Below are 19,024 nucleotides of genomic sequence, written 5' to 3' on the forward strand. Positions count from 1 at the left end.
CAAAATAAATATTAGGCCTGATTTTGTTGGTAAACAAAGTTTATTGTGTCCTTTGTTTAAAGGTTGTTCTCATCACCAAACTTCCTGCTGTTGATGAATTTGATTATTTTAAAATCATAAAATATTAATTGGATACTTTTATGCTGGATTTTTGTTTCCTTTGTTGTATTTGAAACAAACCGCCACTGTGTGTTGTTTATGTTGCAAAGGAACTATTATTGTTGTTTTTGTTTTTATGTATTGTAAGGTTCCTCTATAGGACAAATCACTGTGGTGGTTTTTAACTGCTGAGGGTTTTTGTTTTAAACTTACTTGGTAAGAATTTCGGCTTTGTACTTTTTCTGAATGAATATTTTGTTTTGAAAATTGTATCTTTAGAAAGCGGTCTTATTTTAAGAATAAGTATATGAGACTGTTAGAAGGATGTCCTATATGCTTTTCAAAAACAAAGAAAATATAATATTTAAAAAATAACCATTTTTATGAGTCGACTTTAAAATAATATCGATTTAATTTTGGAAAAATGAGTAGAAGATTAATTTTAATGAGGCACCAAGAATCAGATTCTTTCCGATATGTTGCAAAATTGTACTTTTTTACATAAGTAATTTGTATGCAGGGTGTTCCAAAAGCTATGGTCTAAGGGAAATAGGATGAAAGTAGTAGCTTGTCTATCCCGAATCTTTACGGTCTTCGATTAAATGCTCTTCATGTAGAATTTTGAAAAAAACTCTGCTTGAATTTTGTTTCCCCAGCCCAAAATTGATTTTCGTTTTTTTTTTTACAATTCTTTTCCCTAAACAATAAACATTGGTTGGGGAAAATTAATTAAGTAAAATATTTACTTTTTCGCACCATTTCACTATAAATACAACAGTCGGAAAAAGTATTTTGACAAAATGAACATTTTTCTAACTGATGAGAATAATCTGTAACGGTTAAACATAAAATAAGGAAGTTGACGGTTATCTATTAAGTATATTATGGTGAATCTCACGATGGTCAATGTCAGTCATTTGGTTGGTATTATGCTTCAAGGCTGCATTTTTTGTATAAAAAGTATTAATTTTTGAGGGAAAAAAGTATTTTGACAAACGTTCTTTTTCAACGTTGGTAAGGTAACGTAATGCATTTTACGTGTTTCAAGCACGTATACAACTGACAGACTTGTTAAGGCCCCTATTTGTAAAAAATTGGGGAAAACGGCGGAACTTAACATTGAAATTAGTGCATCTTCTGTTGCAAATCATTACTTCTGTGTGTCTGTTAAAAAATCTGTGGAGAACTAAATTTATCGCGGGAAATTAAAAATTACCAAATATACAAACACAAAAATATAATTATGCTATTCAAAATTTACCACAAATGGACAAAAAATGAAAAAAATGCACCAAGAAAAATTGAAGCATTTTGAAGAATTCACTTTATCGCGGATTGACTCCAAAAAGTCTGAATTTGGAAATGCCATTCTTTCATCAAAAACTTTGTTAGCAAAAGTACCCTTTGCATTGAGATCAAAGAAGACAATTTTACCATGTTTATGGGAAGATAATACAGTATTTATCTCATAAAACAAAAATTGAAAAAAAATTTAATTCTCAAAGGGACATGTTGTTGTGCTTTTCGCTTCTGGAACAAACTTGACCAAATTTTCACGGAGCTTCAACAGTTCCTTTTCGTTTCCCGGATCATTGATATAGAAATTTGTGAGAATGTGGTCCATAAAAGTTTGTTTTTGAATGAAAGAAGCATACCAATATGTTCCTTTGAGAATTCAGTTTTTTTTCAATTTTTGTTTTATGAGATAAATACTGTATTATCTAACCATAAACATGGTAAAATTGTCTTCTTCGAGCTCAATGCAAAGGGTACTTTTGCTTACAAGGTTTTTGATGAAAGAATGGCATTTCCGAATTCAGACTTTTTGGAGTCAATCCACGATAAAGTAAATTCTTCAAAATGCTTCAATTTTTTTAAGTGCATTTTTTTCGTTTTTTGTCCATTTGTGGTAAATTTTTAATAGTATAATTATATTTTTGTGTTTGTATATTTGGTAATTTTTAGTTTCCCGCGATAAATTCAATTCTCTACAGATTTTTTAACAGACACACAGAAATTATGACTTGCAACAGAAGATGCACCAATTTCAATGTTAAGTTCCGCCGTTTTGCCCAATTTTTTACAAACCGGGGCCTTAACAAGTCTGTCAGTTGTATACGTGCTTGAAACACGTATAATGCATTACCTTACCTTACCAACATTGAAAAAGAACGTTTGTCAAAATACTTTTTTCCCTCAAAATTTAGTACTTTTTATACAAAAAATGCAGCCTCGAAGCATAATACCAACTATATGACTGACATTGACCATCATGATATTCACCATTATATACTTAATAAATAACCGTCAACTTCCTTATTTTATGTTTAACCGTTACAGATTAATCTCATCAGTTAGAAAAATGTTCATTTTGTCAAAATACTTTTTCCGACCATTGTAAAATGTTTTATAAAACTCAATTTCTAACTCGAATTTTTAAGAAACACGTTGGAAAAAAAAAACGCATATGAAAAAGAATATCTTAAAAGATGAGCTGTTAATATTGATATAACAAGATGCCTTCCTAATTTTCTATTTCCCATTTAAATATAATGGGAAAACAAATTTTGTTTTCTCATATTTTTGTCGTTTAACAAAACAAACAATTTCCAATACATTTTTTTTTGTAGTGTCATCCCTATTGAAGATATTCAAACTTAAAGTGCGAAGTTCATACATATATGAAATTATGTCTTTTATTTCGTTAAACTAAAACTAGGATATAGTCGTTATTTAAAAAAATGGAAGCGTTTAAAGTTTCTTATGGAAAATAACAGGGGGTTTCGGACTTTGTCCGATCAATTTTAAATTCCTGTCAAACTATTTGTTCCAAAAACTTGAAAGCTTAGAACCTTACAGACTTCTTTATAGTTGTAGCTATTATTTAGATTTTTTCTGATTTTTAACTGCTAAAATTTCGGAGAATCTCTTGGTTAACCATTTTTTCAGACTTCTATTAAAAAGTCATTTTTACACATTTATTGTAGAAAGAATTTAAGAAAAAAAAACAAACATCCAAATGGTAGCTACAACTATAAGGTTTAAGTCTGTAATATTCCGATTGTTTGTTCTTCTGTCCATAAAAAGGCCAACATATTTTATTTTTGAAGTGAAAACTTCTTTAGTATCGTAGTGATTTGAAACAAGATGAAACGAAAAAGCGACAGGAAAAATCAATTGATTATAACTTTTTGGTTTTAATAGATAGATGAATGAAATTAATACTGTAGATAGGTAATTTAATAAACTATATATTTGCTAAACATCAATTAATTTCATATTCAAAATTCTGAGATAACGGTAAAAATATGTTTTATTTCTAAACTTGTTATATCTTTTGATTTAGAGCACATACAAAATACCTGAAAACAACTGTGGAGATCTGTAGTTACCGACAACACTGGTCTGCAAGGAAATCCTCCTTTAAATAAAACTAGATTTTTCTAACGGATTTTTGTATGCTGATTCGGAATCCGAATTCAGGAGTGACCTAGCACGTCACGTTTTTTAGATTTTCCCGTTAGAAAATCTCAAAAACCCATTTTTTAGCTGTTTTCGAAGAAATATTTTGGCTTAATGTAATCTCTATCAATTTAAATTAATAAGGTTTATGAAAGAACTTATTTTTTTCTTTCAAATTCAGTTTCAATCTTCACAATATCTCTTTTCTTCTCCGAGATATCTTAATTTAAGAAGCATTTCGAAATGTCTGCTTTTTTTGTCAATCAGTATTTTGAAAAATGAGTAAACATTAATGTGAAAGGACATATTTGGTGTCAACCGATAGGTCATATTAAGAATAAGTCCTCCAAATTTGAGCTCAATGCGACAAATAGTTTTAATTTTATACAAGTTCAAATGAATCTAAAAGGGTAATTTTTTAGAAACTACCCACATTTTTCAAAAATCATTTTTACAAAAATGGTACCCGATAGAATTTTTCTGAAATCAGATTTAGATTCAGGAAAGTCTAATCTTTCATAATATCAAAAAAATTATTCGAAGGAGAAAAAAAAAGTTAAATTTTGCAGACCAGTGTAACCAGCCACCAGTGGTGTAGGCAGTACCGTAATCTCAGTTTGAAATTTCGACATGGTGAGCTTTCGAAAATTGTAACTTTTTTTGTAGGCATGGTAGAAATACATATGATTGAAGCGACATCTACAAGGTGAAATAATAAGCTTTCAGATGATATAAAATTTATTATAGGTTGTCATGCAAAAAATATGGATTTAAAGGTGATGGAATATAAAAAAGGTAGATTTTTTCGATATGTTTTTTGTAAGAAAAATGATTTTGTAAGGTTTCACTTCTACCACGTGTGAATTGCACACATGATTTTTTTATTTTTATTGTCTAGTAATTTTGGCTTAGGCTTAGAGCAGACATCAAAAAATAACTTTAAATCATATATCGTACCATTAAATAGATTTAATTTTGTGTACTTACTCTGAAATGAAACAAAACAAGTGCAATGCAGACAAACTGTTTTATCTACCGTTCCGGATATTGAATCCAAAGTGGTCCAATACTCAAAACAAAGTATATATCGAGTACTACAAACCATCAATTTTTGAATTGTTTTACCAAGTCTTGCAATAAAAGATTTTTTTAAACTATACCTACGTAAAGTGAAGAAAATTTAAAGAAAACTACCTATTTAGGAAGAATGTTATTCCGATTTAAGAAGAAGAGACTATACTAGAGCCTATTAACTCTTAATGTGGATTTAAATCATTCTTAAAGAAAAATTTCGGAAGTGCTTTAGAAAACATAACTCTTTCATTAAGTAATTCCGTGCAACGTGAAACAGTTTCTTTCTCTTTTTCAGAAGTTCTAAATAGTTGAACATAATCTCTTTCCTAGCTTACGATTGTGGAACTAGAATAAACTTAATAGCCACTTTTAATTAAAAAAAAAGAATGTAATTTTTTCAATACGAAAATACGACTAACGAATTAGACCACCCGTGCAATATTTTCACGAAGTTTTTAATTGTACCGTTTTATTTTGTTAAAAATATATTATTTCATACCTTTAGGACTATATTAAGTTAAAAGTATTCGTTAAACAAAATACAAATGGTAAAATAAAAATACAAATTGCTTAAGCTTTTCAACTTTATCAGATTTCTTAAGAATCAATTTCCAAAAAAAAGCATGCAAACAAAATTTTGATGAGTTCAGCTTTTAAAGTGCAAAATCCAACACTGACTATTCGATGTCGGCAAACTAGACGATTTTTGAAGAATATAATTTAAGAGCTTTCGGTTCGAATTTGACTAGTTTTCATTTGACCAACGAACCTGAATTAGGTAAGATGCAGTTCTTCACAGATAATTAAATTGTTGACGAAAACCAGTTGACGATGACGAAACGTGTCAAATTCGAACTTCTAAGTACTGACTTTATCATCAAACTACGCCTAGCGGTGTTGGTTGGCGATAGTGTATTTTTTTTTAAATTTCATTGTTTACCTTTGATGAATTGCAATCATAATGTGAAAATCAAAAAAGGTGATAAGTAAAGAAGTTAATTTCTACTGGCGCCCAACGTGGGGCCTGGTATATCTTCTTAAATTTAACTGGTTTGTACACAATCTTTAAATCTTATTTTATAACAAATTATATAATGAAATTATTTGAGGTATGTTTGGGACTATAAGAAATACCTTTATTTTTAAGCAGCATATTTTTAAAGATTTAGATATGGTTTTTACAAATGTGAAGTAATTTTTACAATATCTAGTACCTAACTAATATAATGTGAATGTCTAACATATCGCAGTCGTTACACATTTCAGAACTATGCATTATTTAGTTATATGTACATAAGATAATTGATAAGAAGCATAGTTAAAAACATTAATCTCGTCGTGGATAAAATTGAAAAAAACATAATCATATATAAAAGGTATAGTTTGAACCATCCTCATTCTGCTCGCGTCAGAGATCATAAACAAGCGACCTTAGAAAGAACTAATAATAACTACAATGCCTAATTAAAAAATTTGCAATATACCTTACCTAGTTATTATTGCAATAAATTAATCAGGTAAAAGCAAAAGTAGGTAAGAGATTTTGTTTGTGCAATCAAAAAGCCGCCGCTGTTTGGCGACACAGCGGCGTTGTCGGCGCCTATGAAAGTGCGGTTCTTGCATTTTTCGTCTTATGTTGCGCTATAGCTTTGAAATATGGCGAAAAAAATAACAATTATCAGGATTGTTGAATGTTGATGGGAACGTGGAATAGGTACAAGATAGCTGTATCCACCTATGTATAAATATCACAGCGAGCTATGTGTTTGCTCGCCCCAATGGTGTTATCACGCCGCCGCCGCCGTGGTTTATATGAGATGCAATAAATTTATTATTTGTCAATAATGTCTTTATAATCGGCTGTAAACGTTTCGTTTCTAGGAGAAATTCATGTCAAACAGAGCTGAAAATTATTATTATCAAGGTGCATTTTGTATTTTGCTTATGTATTTAATTTCTTAATATCACTGATGGTCTGCAAAAATTTTGAATTAAAAAAAGCACGTAGACCTTATGTGCTTAAAAAATTACCAATATTCTTATCACAATCAATTTTTTTTTTGTTAAATGACATTTTTGTATATAACTGCATCGCTTATAGATTTTGGAGTTGTCAAAGTCAACCATTTTGTGGGCATTTATTTCTTGATTTTTCAATTTTTATGTATGATGAAGGGCATTCACTTAAATTCGTATAGCTTCTGTAGTAGGGTGGAGTATATTAATTTTTTTTATTGTACTGATCGAATGTAATATGATCGAATGTAATATGAAGGCATACATGGTTTTTTGATAATAATCCTAAACTGTTAACAATTTTGGTATAAATTCTACGAAAATTTGGGTTACATATGCGGCAACACCAAAATTTTATATAAATAATAATACTTTGAATGTATTACATTTTAAAATAATACAAAATTTATTGATATTTAACTTTTTCTCATAGTTTCTACATATAGCCAGAACTGAACAAAATTGAAATGGGACCACACTGCAGGCACCAGCACCAGGCACCAATTCAAAAAGAATTATTGAAATTGGTTCACTCAGTCCAAAGTTATGAGGTAACAAACATAAACAAAAACAAAAAATACAGACGAAATGAATACCTCCTCCTTTTTGGAAGTCGGCAGATTTAGCTGATTTTTTTGTTCAAATATTATGCCGAAAGAATTTTGAAAGCAGAATTTTGACCCCAACCCTGACAGCGGGTCAAAATTCCGACTTCAAAATTCTGGTTTTCAAAATTCTGTTTCTGTCCACGAAAATTCTATTTTTCAAAATTCTGCTTTTTCTTTTCTGTCTTTCAAAATTCTGATTTTTAAAATTCAAAAATGCAAATACTTACCTACTGTTTGTTTTTTTCTAAACAAAAATACCTACAACGCATTCATGTATTTCAAGTCTGGTACTTTTCTAACAGTTTGTTACAACTCGCCACAGTGAGCCTGAACAAGTTTAAGGTTGACCTAAAATGACGACAAAAACTAAAGATGAGGCTTTGTTCCTGAAGGCCTCAGCAATAATAATCCGTTTTTACCAAAATCGGACTAGCTTCCTTTTTCGAGATACCCCCCGTAAATGTGTTTTTTTTTAGAGAAAAATGCATATCAACGCAATGCTCGAGTACGATAACTTAGTCCCGAGAATTGAAAACGGTCTTTAGTAGAGGTATTCAATATAATCGTTTTTTGTTTTGGGAGGGGGGGTCTATGTCCCCCCCCCCTTTAGGCGGGAGGGGCAATTTTCTAAGAAATCATACAAAAAATTATTATAAAACAATGCCAACACTTACAGTTATGAATGATACTTTTTTTAAAAGCTAGAATTGTACACTTAATTATAGTTTTCAAATCAAGTTATTTTAAACAGTTGTTTTCGAAATAATCGATTTCAAAGTCAACAATTGTGAAAAAGAAGTTTAAAATAATACATTGAATACTATTTTTGTCAAGACTTTGGGTTTCATTACGGGATAAATTGATAAAGTAAACTACCTCAAAAAATTCCTTATCAAATACTGAAAACCATATGTTTCTATGCCCTCTAGTTTTTGAGAAAATTGAAAAATAGGAAAACTACTTTCTTTATCTTATTTTTATTTTCTTAGCTATTTTGCTCTGCCATAATCAAAAATCGAAAGCTAAAAAGTACTGTGCTTAAACTACTTCGATTCCATGAATTTGTTTTATTTCCATTTATAATTGGATCTTAAAAATAAAATTTACCAGTGTGGTACCAGAACGCTCATTGGTGAGCCTGATAAAGAAAGTAGTTTTCCTATTTTTCAATTTTCTCAAAAACTAGAGGGCATAGAAACATATGGTTTTCAGTATTTGATAAGGAATTTTTTAAGGTAGTTTACTTTATCAATTTATCCCGTAATGAAACCCAAAGTCTTGACAAAAATAGTATTCAATGTATTTTTTTAAACTTCTTTTTCACAATTGATGACTTTGAAATCGATTATTTCGAAAACAACTGTTTAAAATAACTTGATTTAAAAACTATAATTAAGTGTACAATTCTAGCTTTTAAAAAAAGTATCATTCATAACTGTAAGTGTTGGCATTGTTTTATAATAATTTTTTGTATGATTTCTTAGAAAATTGCCCCTCCCGCCTAAAGGGGAGGACATAGACCCCCCCTCCCAAAACAAAAAACGATTATATTGAATACCTCTACTAAAGACCGTTTTCAATTCTCGGCGACTAAGTTATCGTACTCAAGCCTTGCGTTGATATGAATTTTTCTCTAAAAAAACACGTTTACGGGGGCTATCTCGAAAAAGGAAGCTAATCCGATTTTGGTAAAAACAGATTATTATTGCTGAGGCCTTCAGGAACAAAGCCTCATCTTTAGTTTTTGTCGTCATTTTAGGTCAACCTTAAACTTGTTCAGGCTCACTGTGTCGCATCTATATACTACCTTTGAAAACTAATTGAAAATGATGTTGTGTGATAAAAAATATGCATATTTTTCTTATTCTTTTTTATTTAGTTCATTTATTTATTTAATCATTTTAATAATTTTATATTTAACATTAAAAACCTTTCCCCAATATTTTTAAATTTATTCATTTATCAATAAAAAAAATTAGTATTAAAAAATTGACAAGGTACATAAGTAGTAAGTTAGTAAGTAATCAAATTAGAAAATTTTGGAAGAAGATGATTTTACAAAATTGAAATCCTGCAAAAAATTAATAAGGGATTGGAGAAGATGATTTTACAAAATTAAGCAAAAAATTAAAAAATAATTTGAAAAATGGGTAAAAGTGTGCGCTTTTTAACATTTTCCAAAACCCTTTTTTCAATATTTTGCTAAATTTTGTAAGATCATCCTTTCCAAGGGTTGGAGTCGAAATTCTGTATGTGCAAAAATTCTGATTACAAAATTCTGCATTCCAAAATTGTGTAGGTATTTTAAAATTCTTAAAATTCAAAATCCTGTATTTTAAAATTCTGTATTCTAAAATTCTGTAAATAGAAAATTCTTGATTTCAAAATTATGTATTCCTTAAAAGTGCGCACTTTTTTTTTCATTTTCAAAACGATTTTTCTTTTATCATTTATAAAATTTTAGAGTACAATTTTTTGGTTTTTTTCTTTGCAGAAAATGCTTTGAAGTAAAGTATACCTCCCCAATTAATTTGCATATGGCTTATGTTTTATGTAGAACATAAGTCCTTAAGTTTCGTTTCACCAAACGACTCTTATGCACTTATACTTAATTTGTTCATTGAATACATATTGTTAAACAGGCAAAATAAAAATGTAAGTATAGGTTTGGAATATACAGAATTCAAAAAAGCAGAATAATGGATTTGCAGAATTTTAAAAACAGAATTTAGGTTTTACAGAATTTTGAAATTCAGAATAATAGAAAAGTAGAATAATGGAATACAGAATTTGGCTCATACAGAACTTTAGTCATACATAAAGAATAACGACCCGTTCCCCTTTTCCAAACCATTTTTTTTTTGCAGAATTTTGTAAAAAAAAGAATTACACTGGTCAACAAAATTGAACTTTTTTTGCCACAAGAACCAAGATAGACTTTTCTAGAGGTTTTTGATGTGCTGAACAGTAATTTGTCAGTCAGAAAAATTTGATTAGCCTCCGTTTTTGGGATATTACCGTTATAAAATGCTAAAAAACGTCATTTTGGCTGTTTTCGAGCTTCTGTTTTTATGTGGGGTAGTTCATTATAAACAAATTTGTACCAGTTATTATAAGAACAGATATTCTTCTTTCAAAAACTGTTTTAATTTTTCCGATATCTCTTTAATTGCTCGCAATATCTTAAGTTTCAGTTAGTAAGCCAAAGAGAAACTAAATTTGATCTAAAGTTTAAGTCCCTGGTCATAAAATGTTTGCCACAAGAGCCAAAATATACTTTTTTAGAGGTTTTTGGCTCGCTTAACTCGAATCCGCAATCATAAAAATTCTATTAGCTTCCGTTCTTGAAATATTATCGTTAAAAAAAAAAACCTTTTTTTTGCATTTTATACGGTAATATTTCAAGAACGGAGTCCAATAGAATTTTTCTGATTGCGGATTCGAGTTCAGCAACCCAAAAACCTTTAGAAAAGTATATTTTGGTTCTTGTAGCAAAAAAAGATTAATTTGGTTGGCCAGTGCTGTTTCTGAGTCAAAGACCAATCCTTAAATTTTAAATACCTCGGGCAGTAAAAGAGATATCGAAAAGATTAAGACATTTTTTGAAAGAATAAAACCAGTTCTTATAGGCACCGTTGCAAATTTTTTTATAAGAAATTACCCCACATAAAAACATAACCTCGAAAACAGCCAAAATGACGTTTTTCGGCATTTTCTAATGGTAATATTTCAAAAACGGAGGCCAATAAAAATTTTCTGACTTTAGATTCTAGTTCAGCACATCAAAAACATATAGAAAAGTATATTTTGGTTCTTGTGGCAAAAAACTTGTTGACCAGTGTTATTAGAACAGAATTTTGGAAAACTGAATTTTGAAAAGCAGAATTTTGACCTCGGCAGAATTTTGACCCCTATGCCTACCCCACGAAGACTATTCTCACGATCTCAATAATTGTTGTTAACCCCAATTCTCAAAATGTACGTTAAATTGATGGATTCACTGTAGTTAGTTTCATTATCTTAATCATATTTTTGTTTATTTTGGTAATACTGTAAAACAGTAAATAAGTTGTAATGTAATTCAACGCTAAATTTTTATAATAAATTTTTCAAGCGCAAGTGGTCAAAGAACTTCTTATAACAAATAAAAAAGAGTTATGGATAAATTTATTCCTGCCAGTTCGACTCCAAAAAAAAGTCGTAAATACAAACATTTGAATCATCCAAATACCCAAACTATGGTTGATGAAGCTTTTAAAGTGATAATGCTCAACTCAAATAAATGCTCTTACCGAGCTATAAAACATTTTATATTGACAAATTATATTGTCAATATGAGATATATGCTAAATCGAATTAAAAGGTACAAAAATAGCATAATAAACTAATTATAATATTATCAAAATATATTAATAATTCGCAGTTATATCAGGGAATCTGTAGCCAATGGCAAGTTGATTCAAATGACTGGCCACGGATTAAATGGTTCATTTCGAATGTCAGCTGCAGCCCTCAGGAATGCAAACAAAATGACCAAAAAATCTAAAAAACGAACCAACAAGAAACCACAAAAAATCACATTTCGAATAGGTCATCGTCGAACATCGATTACACGATTTTCAATTAAAAACGATCATCGACACTTAGTGAAGAGTCCTAATCTCAATTTGGAAAAGATTCTTGTGCTTAGAAGAAGTCCTAAGCCTAGGTTGGCCAAAATAGGAAAACAATATAGCTTGACAAAGAGACAAGAAAAAGAAGACGAAAATAATAATAATGGACCATCAACATCGGCCGAAGCTACTCGTCTGTTAAGCTTGAGAGTAACAAGACAAGAAAACTCGCATATGTTTTAATTTTACTTAATTTGTTTTTTAATCATTCATGTACCTAGTTTATGTTGTGTTAAGTTTTTGTTTACGTGTTATTTTTTATAATTTATATTTTATGTTTTTGTTTGTTCTTATTGTTTTTAATTAATAAAATTATGTCAAAAATATTATGTGCCTTTAATTTATGCTAAAATTAAAACCTTTATTTTTGACCATAAAAGGATAAAATAGATTATTCGCTAATCTATTACACAATTTTAATTGTTTAGTTTTTAGTGCGATTAAGAAAAATGATAAGATTTTTTTTTAACTGTCACCGCGAGTTGAGTTGAGTGACTCATTTGAGAGGTGCACATTTATGTAGTTGGCTGAGCTCTCGAGTCTGGTCACCAGCAAGGCAGTTCTCTACAGCATCAACAAGGTCAGAAATTATGTATGTGAATTTTGCCGGTCAATTTTGTGGTCCATTTTTCTTTTTTTATACTCTGCTCCTGTTTGTATAGGAAATAAGCTATTGATGGTGTGTAAAAAAAACATAGCAATAAAGAACTAGGGGCCATTTACTGAATCGAAACTTATAATTTATGTTGAACATAAACCCTTATTCTCTACTTTTTCCTGTGTCACATAAGGATTTATGTTGAACTTACAAACTGCACACTACAAACTTTCTATCTAGTCCAAGAGCTAGTGGCACATTTGACTAAGATAGCTCTTGTAAGGCTGAAAGTGGTAGTTTTTAGCATGCTAAGTAAGAAAATCTTGGTCTGGCAGGCCTCAGCGGTGAACATCATATACATATATGACCTAGAAAGTGTAACTTTTAACTATTTTTGCCCAAAATTTGACTTTGAAATCGATTATTTCAAAAAGTATTGATTAAAATAACTTGATTTAAAAATTAATGTAAAGTGTAATATTCTGCCTTTTTAAAAATGTATCACTAATAACTGTAGGTGCTGCCGTCGTTTTTAAAATTTTTTTTTTTATTTTGAGCTACTTTTTTAGAAAATTGCCCCTCCCTATTAAACGGGGGGAGATAGACCTACCCTCCCATAGTAAATAATGCTTGTATTTAACTCCTCTACAAGAATCCGTTACTAATTTTCCCCGCCTTAATTATCGTAATATCCCCAAAAAATATAAATACAAAAATAAAAATCTGAACCAAAAATGGTTTTCTAAAGCGGAGGTATTTATAGAGAAACAAAAAAAAGTTTTATAGCAGTGTTGTAGAGAATTTTAAATTGAATAATCTTTTCTCGGAAGGTTTTTTCATTGATAAAAAGTGCTCAAAACTTTAAAATTGTCATTTTTTTCGTTTTTTTTTTTTACTTTTTTGGCTTGTAACTTTTTTAATATTCAAAATATCGAAAAAGTGTTCTTAATTTGAAATTTACTTGCCTAAGTTTTTTGCACATACAACTTTTATGGAGGATAAATAGAGATCGAGATATTCAACAAAAACTGAATTCCAAGATGGCGGCCGAAAGGTGAATTTCGCGAGTGCGAAAAATCAAGGTAATGATATCAATGGTTTACAAGGGTTTTGTTGCCGAAACAAAAATATACTTTTCTGAAGGTTTTCGGTGTGCTGAACTCGAATCCGAAGTCAGAAACAACTAATCAGCTCCCGTTTTTGAGATATTATCGTTAGAAAATCAAAAAAACGTTTTTTTTTAGTTCTTCGGACCTTATTCTTTTGTATAAGGAAAATTGTTTGAGCATATTTAGTAATGGTTACTATAAGAACTGTTTTCCATCTTTCGATACCTGTTTAAAATCTTTTCAATATCTTTTGTATTTCCCGAGATATCTTAAAATGAATTAAGTGGGTTTGGCTTCATATATCATAAAGGAGATAATGACGTTATAAAATTTATAAAAATACCAAACAACTGAAGATATGTCGGGCAGTAAAAAAGATATCGGAAAGATTTAAACAGATTTAAAAAGGTGGAAAATAGTTCTTATAAAAACCGTTACTAAATTTGCTCAAACAATTTTCCTTATATAAAAGAATAAGGTCCGAATTTTCTAACGGTAATATTTCAAAAACGGGAGCTGATTAATTTTTTTTTTACTTCGGATTCGAGTTCAGCACACCGAAAACCTTCAGAAAAGTATATTTTTGTTTCGGCAACAAAAAAAAATTTTAATTTTGTTAACCAGTGTATTCAGCCAATGCTCTATCGAATGAGAAAAAAAAATTTGTTAGTGGTACAAACTACTGGGTCGCCCATATATGAACAACATAAATGCACTGGACTAAAACGGCTCTAAGATGTTCACGGGTTTTTTATTGCAGGAGTCATTCAATGGGTCATAAAAGAATAAAAACCGCGGAGTGCTATTAAATGAGTAGGTAAAAACTGAAAAAAGCCATCCTTTTGTTTTTTTTCCAATATATCTCGTAAACAAAGCAAAATTTTGATATATTGCACTCAGAACTTTTTGTAGAGAGTTAATTTTCCTATAGGAACAAGGGTAGGATAGCGAAATTCAAGTTGGGCTATCCTGAGCTAACCTTGGGCAAACAAACCACGGTTTTAAACTAACGATTTTTTCACAGCAAAAAATCATAACTTTTTCGGTTTCTGATATGAAAAAAAAATTTTATTGTATCTTTTGAAAGAATAGTGGAATAAAGAAAAAAAAAAGTTGGGCAACAATTTTACACTGAATACAAAAAAAAATGTTTTTTTTTTTTTACTTTTGAGGTGAAAAAAATAATAATTCTGTTATAATTTTAGAACTAAGGGTGGGCTAGCGAAAAAAATCTTGTTCTGTCCTGGGCTTACCTTGGGCAATTGAAGCAAGCATGTTTGAAAAAAAATTAGCATTTGGGGGTCCCAACTTCACATAGCTGAGAAAATTGCCATTTTTTTTTCGTGGATGCAGCCGAGGCTCATCGATATATGTAAGACGTTATCACGTCAAATTTGCATTTAAGAAATTATTTAATAAAATCGGCAGTAAATTGTTTTCTTATTTTTTTATTTAGCAGAAAAGAGGCTCTCAATTCAAATATACATACAATGGTCGGAAAAAGTATTTTGACAAAATGAACATTTTTCTAACTGATGAGAATACTCTGTAACGGTTAAACATAAAATAAGGAAGTTGACGGTTATTTATTAAGTATATTATGGTGAATCTCACGATGGTCAATGTCAGTCATATAGTTGGTATTATGCTTCGTGGCTGCATTTTTTGTATAAAAAGTATTAATTTTTGAGGGAAAAAAGTATTTCGACAAACGTTCTTTTCCAACGTTTGTAAGGTAAGGCAATGCATTTTACGTGTTTCAAGCACGTATACAACTGACAGACTTGTTAAGGCCCCGATTTGTAAAAAATTGTGCAAAACGGCGGAACTTAACATTGAAATTAGTGCATCTTCTGTTGCAAGTCATAACTTCTGTGTGTCTGTTAAAAAATCTGTGGAGAACTGAATTTATCGCGGGAAACTAAAAATTACCAAATATACAAACACGAAAATATAATTATACTATTCAAAATTTACCACAAATGGACAAAAAATGAAAAAAATGGACTAAAAAAAATTGAAGCATTTTGAAGAATTCACTTTATCGCGGATTGACTCCAAAAAGTCTGAATTTGGAAATGCCATTCTTTCATCAAAAACTTTGTTAGCAAAAGTACCCTTTGCATTGAACTCAAAGAAGACAATTTTACCATGTTTTTGGGAAGATAATACAATATTTATCTCATAAAACAAAAATTGAAAAAAACTGAATTCTCAAAAGAACATATTGGTATGCTTCTTTCACCCAAAAACAAAGTTTTATAGACCACATTCTCACAAATTTCTATCTCAATGATCCGGGAAACGAAAAGGAACTGTTGAAGCTCCGTAAAAATTTGTTCAAGTTTATTCCAGAAGCGAAAAGCACAACAACATGTCCCTTTGAGAATTAAATTTTTTTCGATTTTTGTTTTATGAGATAAATACTGTATTATCTTCCCATAAACATGGTAAAATTGTCTTCTTTGAGTTCAATGCAAAGGGTACTTTTGCTAACAAAGTTTTTGATGAAAGAATGGCATTTACAAATTCAGACTTTTTGGAGTCAATCCGCGATAAAGTGAATTCTTCAAAATGCTTCAATTTTTTTAGTGCATTTTTTTCGTTTTTTGTCCATTTGTGGTAAATTTTGAATAATATAATTATATTTTTGTGTTTGTATATTTGGTAATTTTTAGTTTCCCGCGATAAATTCAGTTCTCCACAGATTTTTTAACAGACACACAAAAGTTATGACTTGCCACAGAAGATGCACTAATTTCAATGTTAAGTTCCGCCGTTTTGCCCAATTTTTTACAAATCGGGGCCTTAACAAGTCTGTCAGTTGTATACGTGCTTGAAACACGTAAAATGCATTGCCTTACCTTACCAACGTTGGAAAAGAACGTTTGTCAAAATACTTTTTTCCCTCAAAAATTAATACTTTTTATACAAAAAATGCAGCCACGAAGCATAATACCAACTATATGACTGACATTAACCATCGTAAGATTCACCATAATATACTTAATAAATAACCGTCAACTTCCTTATTTTATGTTTAACCGTTACAGATTATTCTCATCAGTTAGAAAAATGTTCATTTTGTCAAAATACTTTTTCCGACTGTTGTATTTTAGAACTCGTTTTTTAACTAGACGTAAAAAACGTACATATGTAGTGAGTAAACTATTATTATACAACGTGTGTACATAATATATGTTAAAATTAGTTTCATTTTAAAATTCTTATCTGCATTTTTCGAAAATTCTGAAGGAAAAACAAAAAATAAATTTTATTTAAACAACATTTTTTTTCTGTAGTTTTTTATTTCCTGATTTGTTTCATTGTTTAGCGATGTTGTTTGATTTAATTTGATAATGACTGCAAAATCGTTTATAACTAAATGAAATTATATTGTCATAACAATGTGCGCTAACAAAAGTTTAAACAATAATTTGGCGCTCAAGTTTTACTCTGCAAGTCATAAAGGATTCTGTTAACATTATTATAGACACACCAAACGTGAATATTCAGTTTGTTTGAAGAGAGATTAAACAATTTAATTTATTTCCTATCATAAGGTTATAAAGTTTATTGAAAGCTTTGTGAATTGTGATACGAGAGTATTTCACAAAGTTTATTTATTTTAATGGCATTGTTTTGAATGAAAGATATTAAAGTTACAAACCTGTTGTAGGTGTATCTTGTTAAATATTTGTATTCAGTTTTGTTTCATATTTAGGATGATAGCAGTACGGAGTTCTTTTCAAAATAATTTTTTGAAACACGTTTTAATCAATATGAGCAGCGAAGGTGTGATATTATCAATATAATAGTGTAACTTAATTGACTTTAAGGAATAATATCCGAAGAATGTTAGCAGTTTTGAACTTTGAAACCCGAGCAAACCAAACATTTTGTACAAAAATATTTATATAGTGTAATTTTTTTATAAGATTTATCTGTATTTTACAGATTTTTTTTTGTGGAAATTATAAATAGATTTCATCGAAAGAAAATTCCATGATTTTGTCTATCTATCTGTAAAAAAAAAAAAACCAAAATGCTAACTCAATTTACTTCAAACTTGTTATCTACCATTTTTAAAGCTATTATAAGAAGTTTTTTTGAGATTTGAAAAAATAATCAAAAAAATAATACGTATACACCACAGTGTACCACGAAAATAAAAATAATATGCATGGTGGTTAGCTCCTAAGTACTTTTATTAATTTTCAAGACATTTATATAATTTTATTAAGGTAAATTCTATGCTCGTCCATGCGTTGCTTCGCATGTTTTTGAAAAACAAATAAGGAAATATAAAAACTTATTGACTGATTTTGAGCACCAAAACAAGTAAACCTTTTTTTTCTTTTTATAAATATGTAATATGTAAATATCTATTAAATTTAGTAAAAAATAAATAAAATAAAAACGATACCTTCCCGTAAGAATGTATTAAGCGACATTTCTAAAATTGTTCAGGAAACGCAAAAAACAACATTATTTTAGTGAGGTTTTATTTTCTCTCTAGTTTCATTTGCATACATGATAGAACAACCAAAATGGTACCAAAACATCAAAAAGTCATTTTCGAAAAAAATATCGCTTAATAAATTCTTACGGAAAGGTATCGAAAAAAGAATCCTCAAAAATATGTATTTTTGTTAAAAACCAGGAGATTAATATGAGAAATATATATTTTTAAATGGCCTTCATCATCAAAAAACGATCGCCGGAACTTGGTATGAAGGCTTTTAAAATTCAAATAATAGTGTTTTTCTTGCAAAAAAAAGAAACAAAACAATTTTCAGTGTATTGTTTAACTTTCACTCACTTATAACATATTAAACTTATTTTTTTCAGATTTTCGAGAAAAAATCAAGGTTAACCCTTGACTTATCGAGTGAGACATCCAAAGATAGGTCTTCTTAAGCTCTTTTTGTAACTGAAAACCAAAAGTTTCTTTGTGGACTGGTTGCTGAGTTATTTGCATACAAATATATTTTGTTCCTACCGAAACCGATATCTTTTGACCCAAGTCTCGAAACAAGTTTTGGTTTTTGATATGAGTTCACATTGAACAGGCCTATGCATTTATAAGTGAAAAAATTACAAACTTATTTTTTTCATATTTTCCTTGCCGAAAAAAATTAATTTTAAAAAAATTCCTCCAAATTTATCGAGTGAGATATTAAAAGAAAGGTCTCGTTATGGTCTATTCATAACTTAAAACCAAAAGTTTCTCGGATGTCTGGTTGCTGTGTTATTTCCAACCAAACATTTGTTTGTCCTTCTTCTTTTCACATTCCGAAGCCGATAACTTTTAACCAAAGTCTCAAAATAAGGGTTGGTTTACAGATATGAGTTTAGATTAAACAAGACTATGATTTTAGATGA

General features: G+C 29.6%; 1 protein-coding gene across 3 annotated transcripts; it reads left to right on the top strand.

Annotated features, from left to right (window-relative positions):
- Positions 1-11,324: 11,324 nt before the first annotated feature.
- LOC129906124 (histone H1-like) lies at positions 11,325-12,258 on the top strand. 3 transcript variants are annotated; one of them, XM_055981769.1, is made up of 3 exons: positions 11,332-11,374; positions 11,440-11,622; positions 11,683-12,258. In XM_055981769.1, exons 2-3 carry the CDS (start codon positions 11,498-11,500, stop codon positions 12,113-12,115), a joined length of 558 nt encoding a protein of 185 aa, XP_055837744.1. In that variant the 5' UTR covers positions 11,332-11,374; positions 11,440-11,497; the 3' UTR covers positions 12,116-12,258. The 3 variants fall into 3 exon arrangements, with proteins under 3 accessions (XP_055837742.1, XP_055837743.1, XP_055837744.1); XM_055981767.1 differs by having other exon boundaries at positions 11,325-11,622; XM_055981768.1 differs by having other exon boundaries at positions 11,325-11,622; positions 11,692-12,258.
- Positions 12,259-19,024: the final 6,766 nt, after the last annotated feature.

This window comes from Episyrphus balteatus, chromosome 1 (genome assembly GCF_945859705.1).
Source record: "Episyrphus balteatus chromosome 1, idEpiBalt1.1, whole genome shotgun sequence".
Classification (NCBI taxonomy): Eukaryota; Metazoa; Arthropoda; class Insecta; order Diptera; family Syrphidae; genus Episyrphus; species Episyrphus balteatus.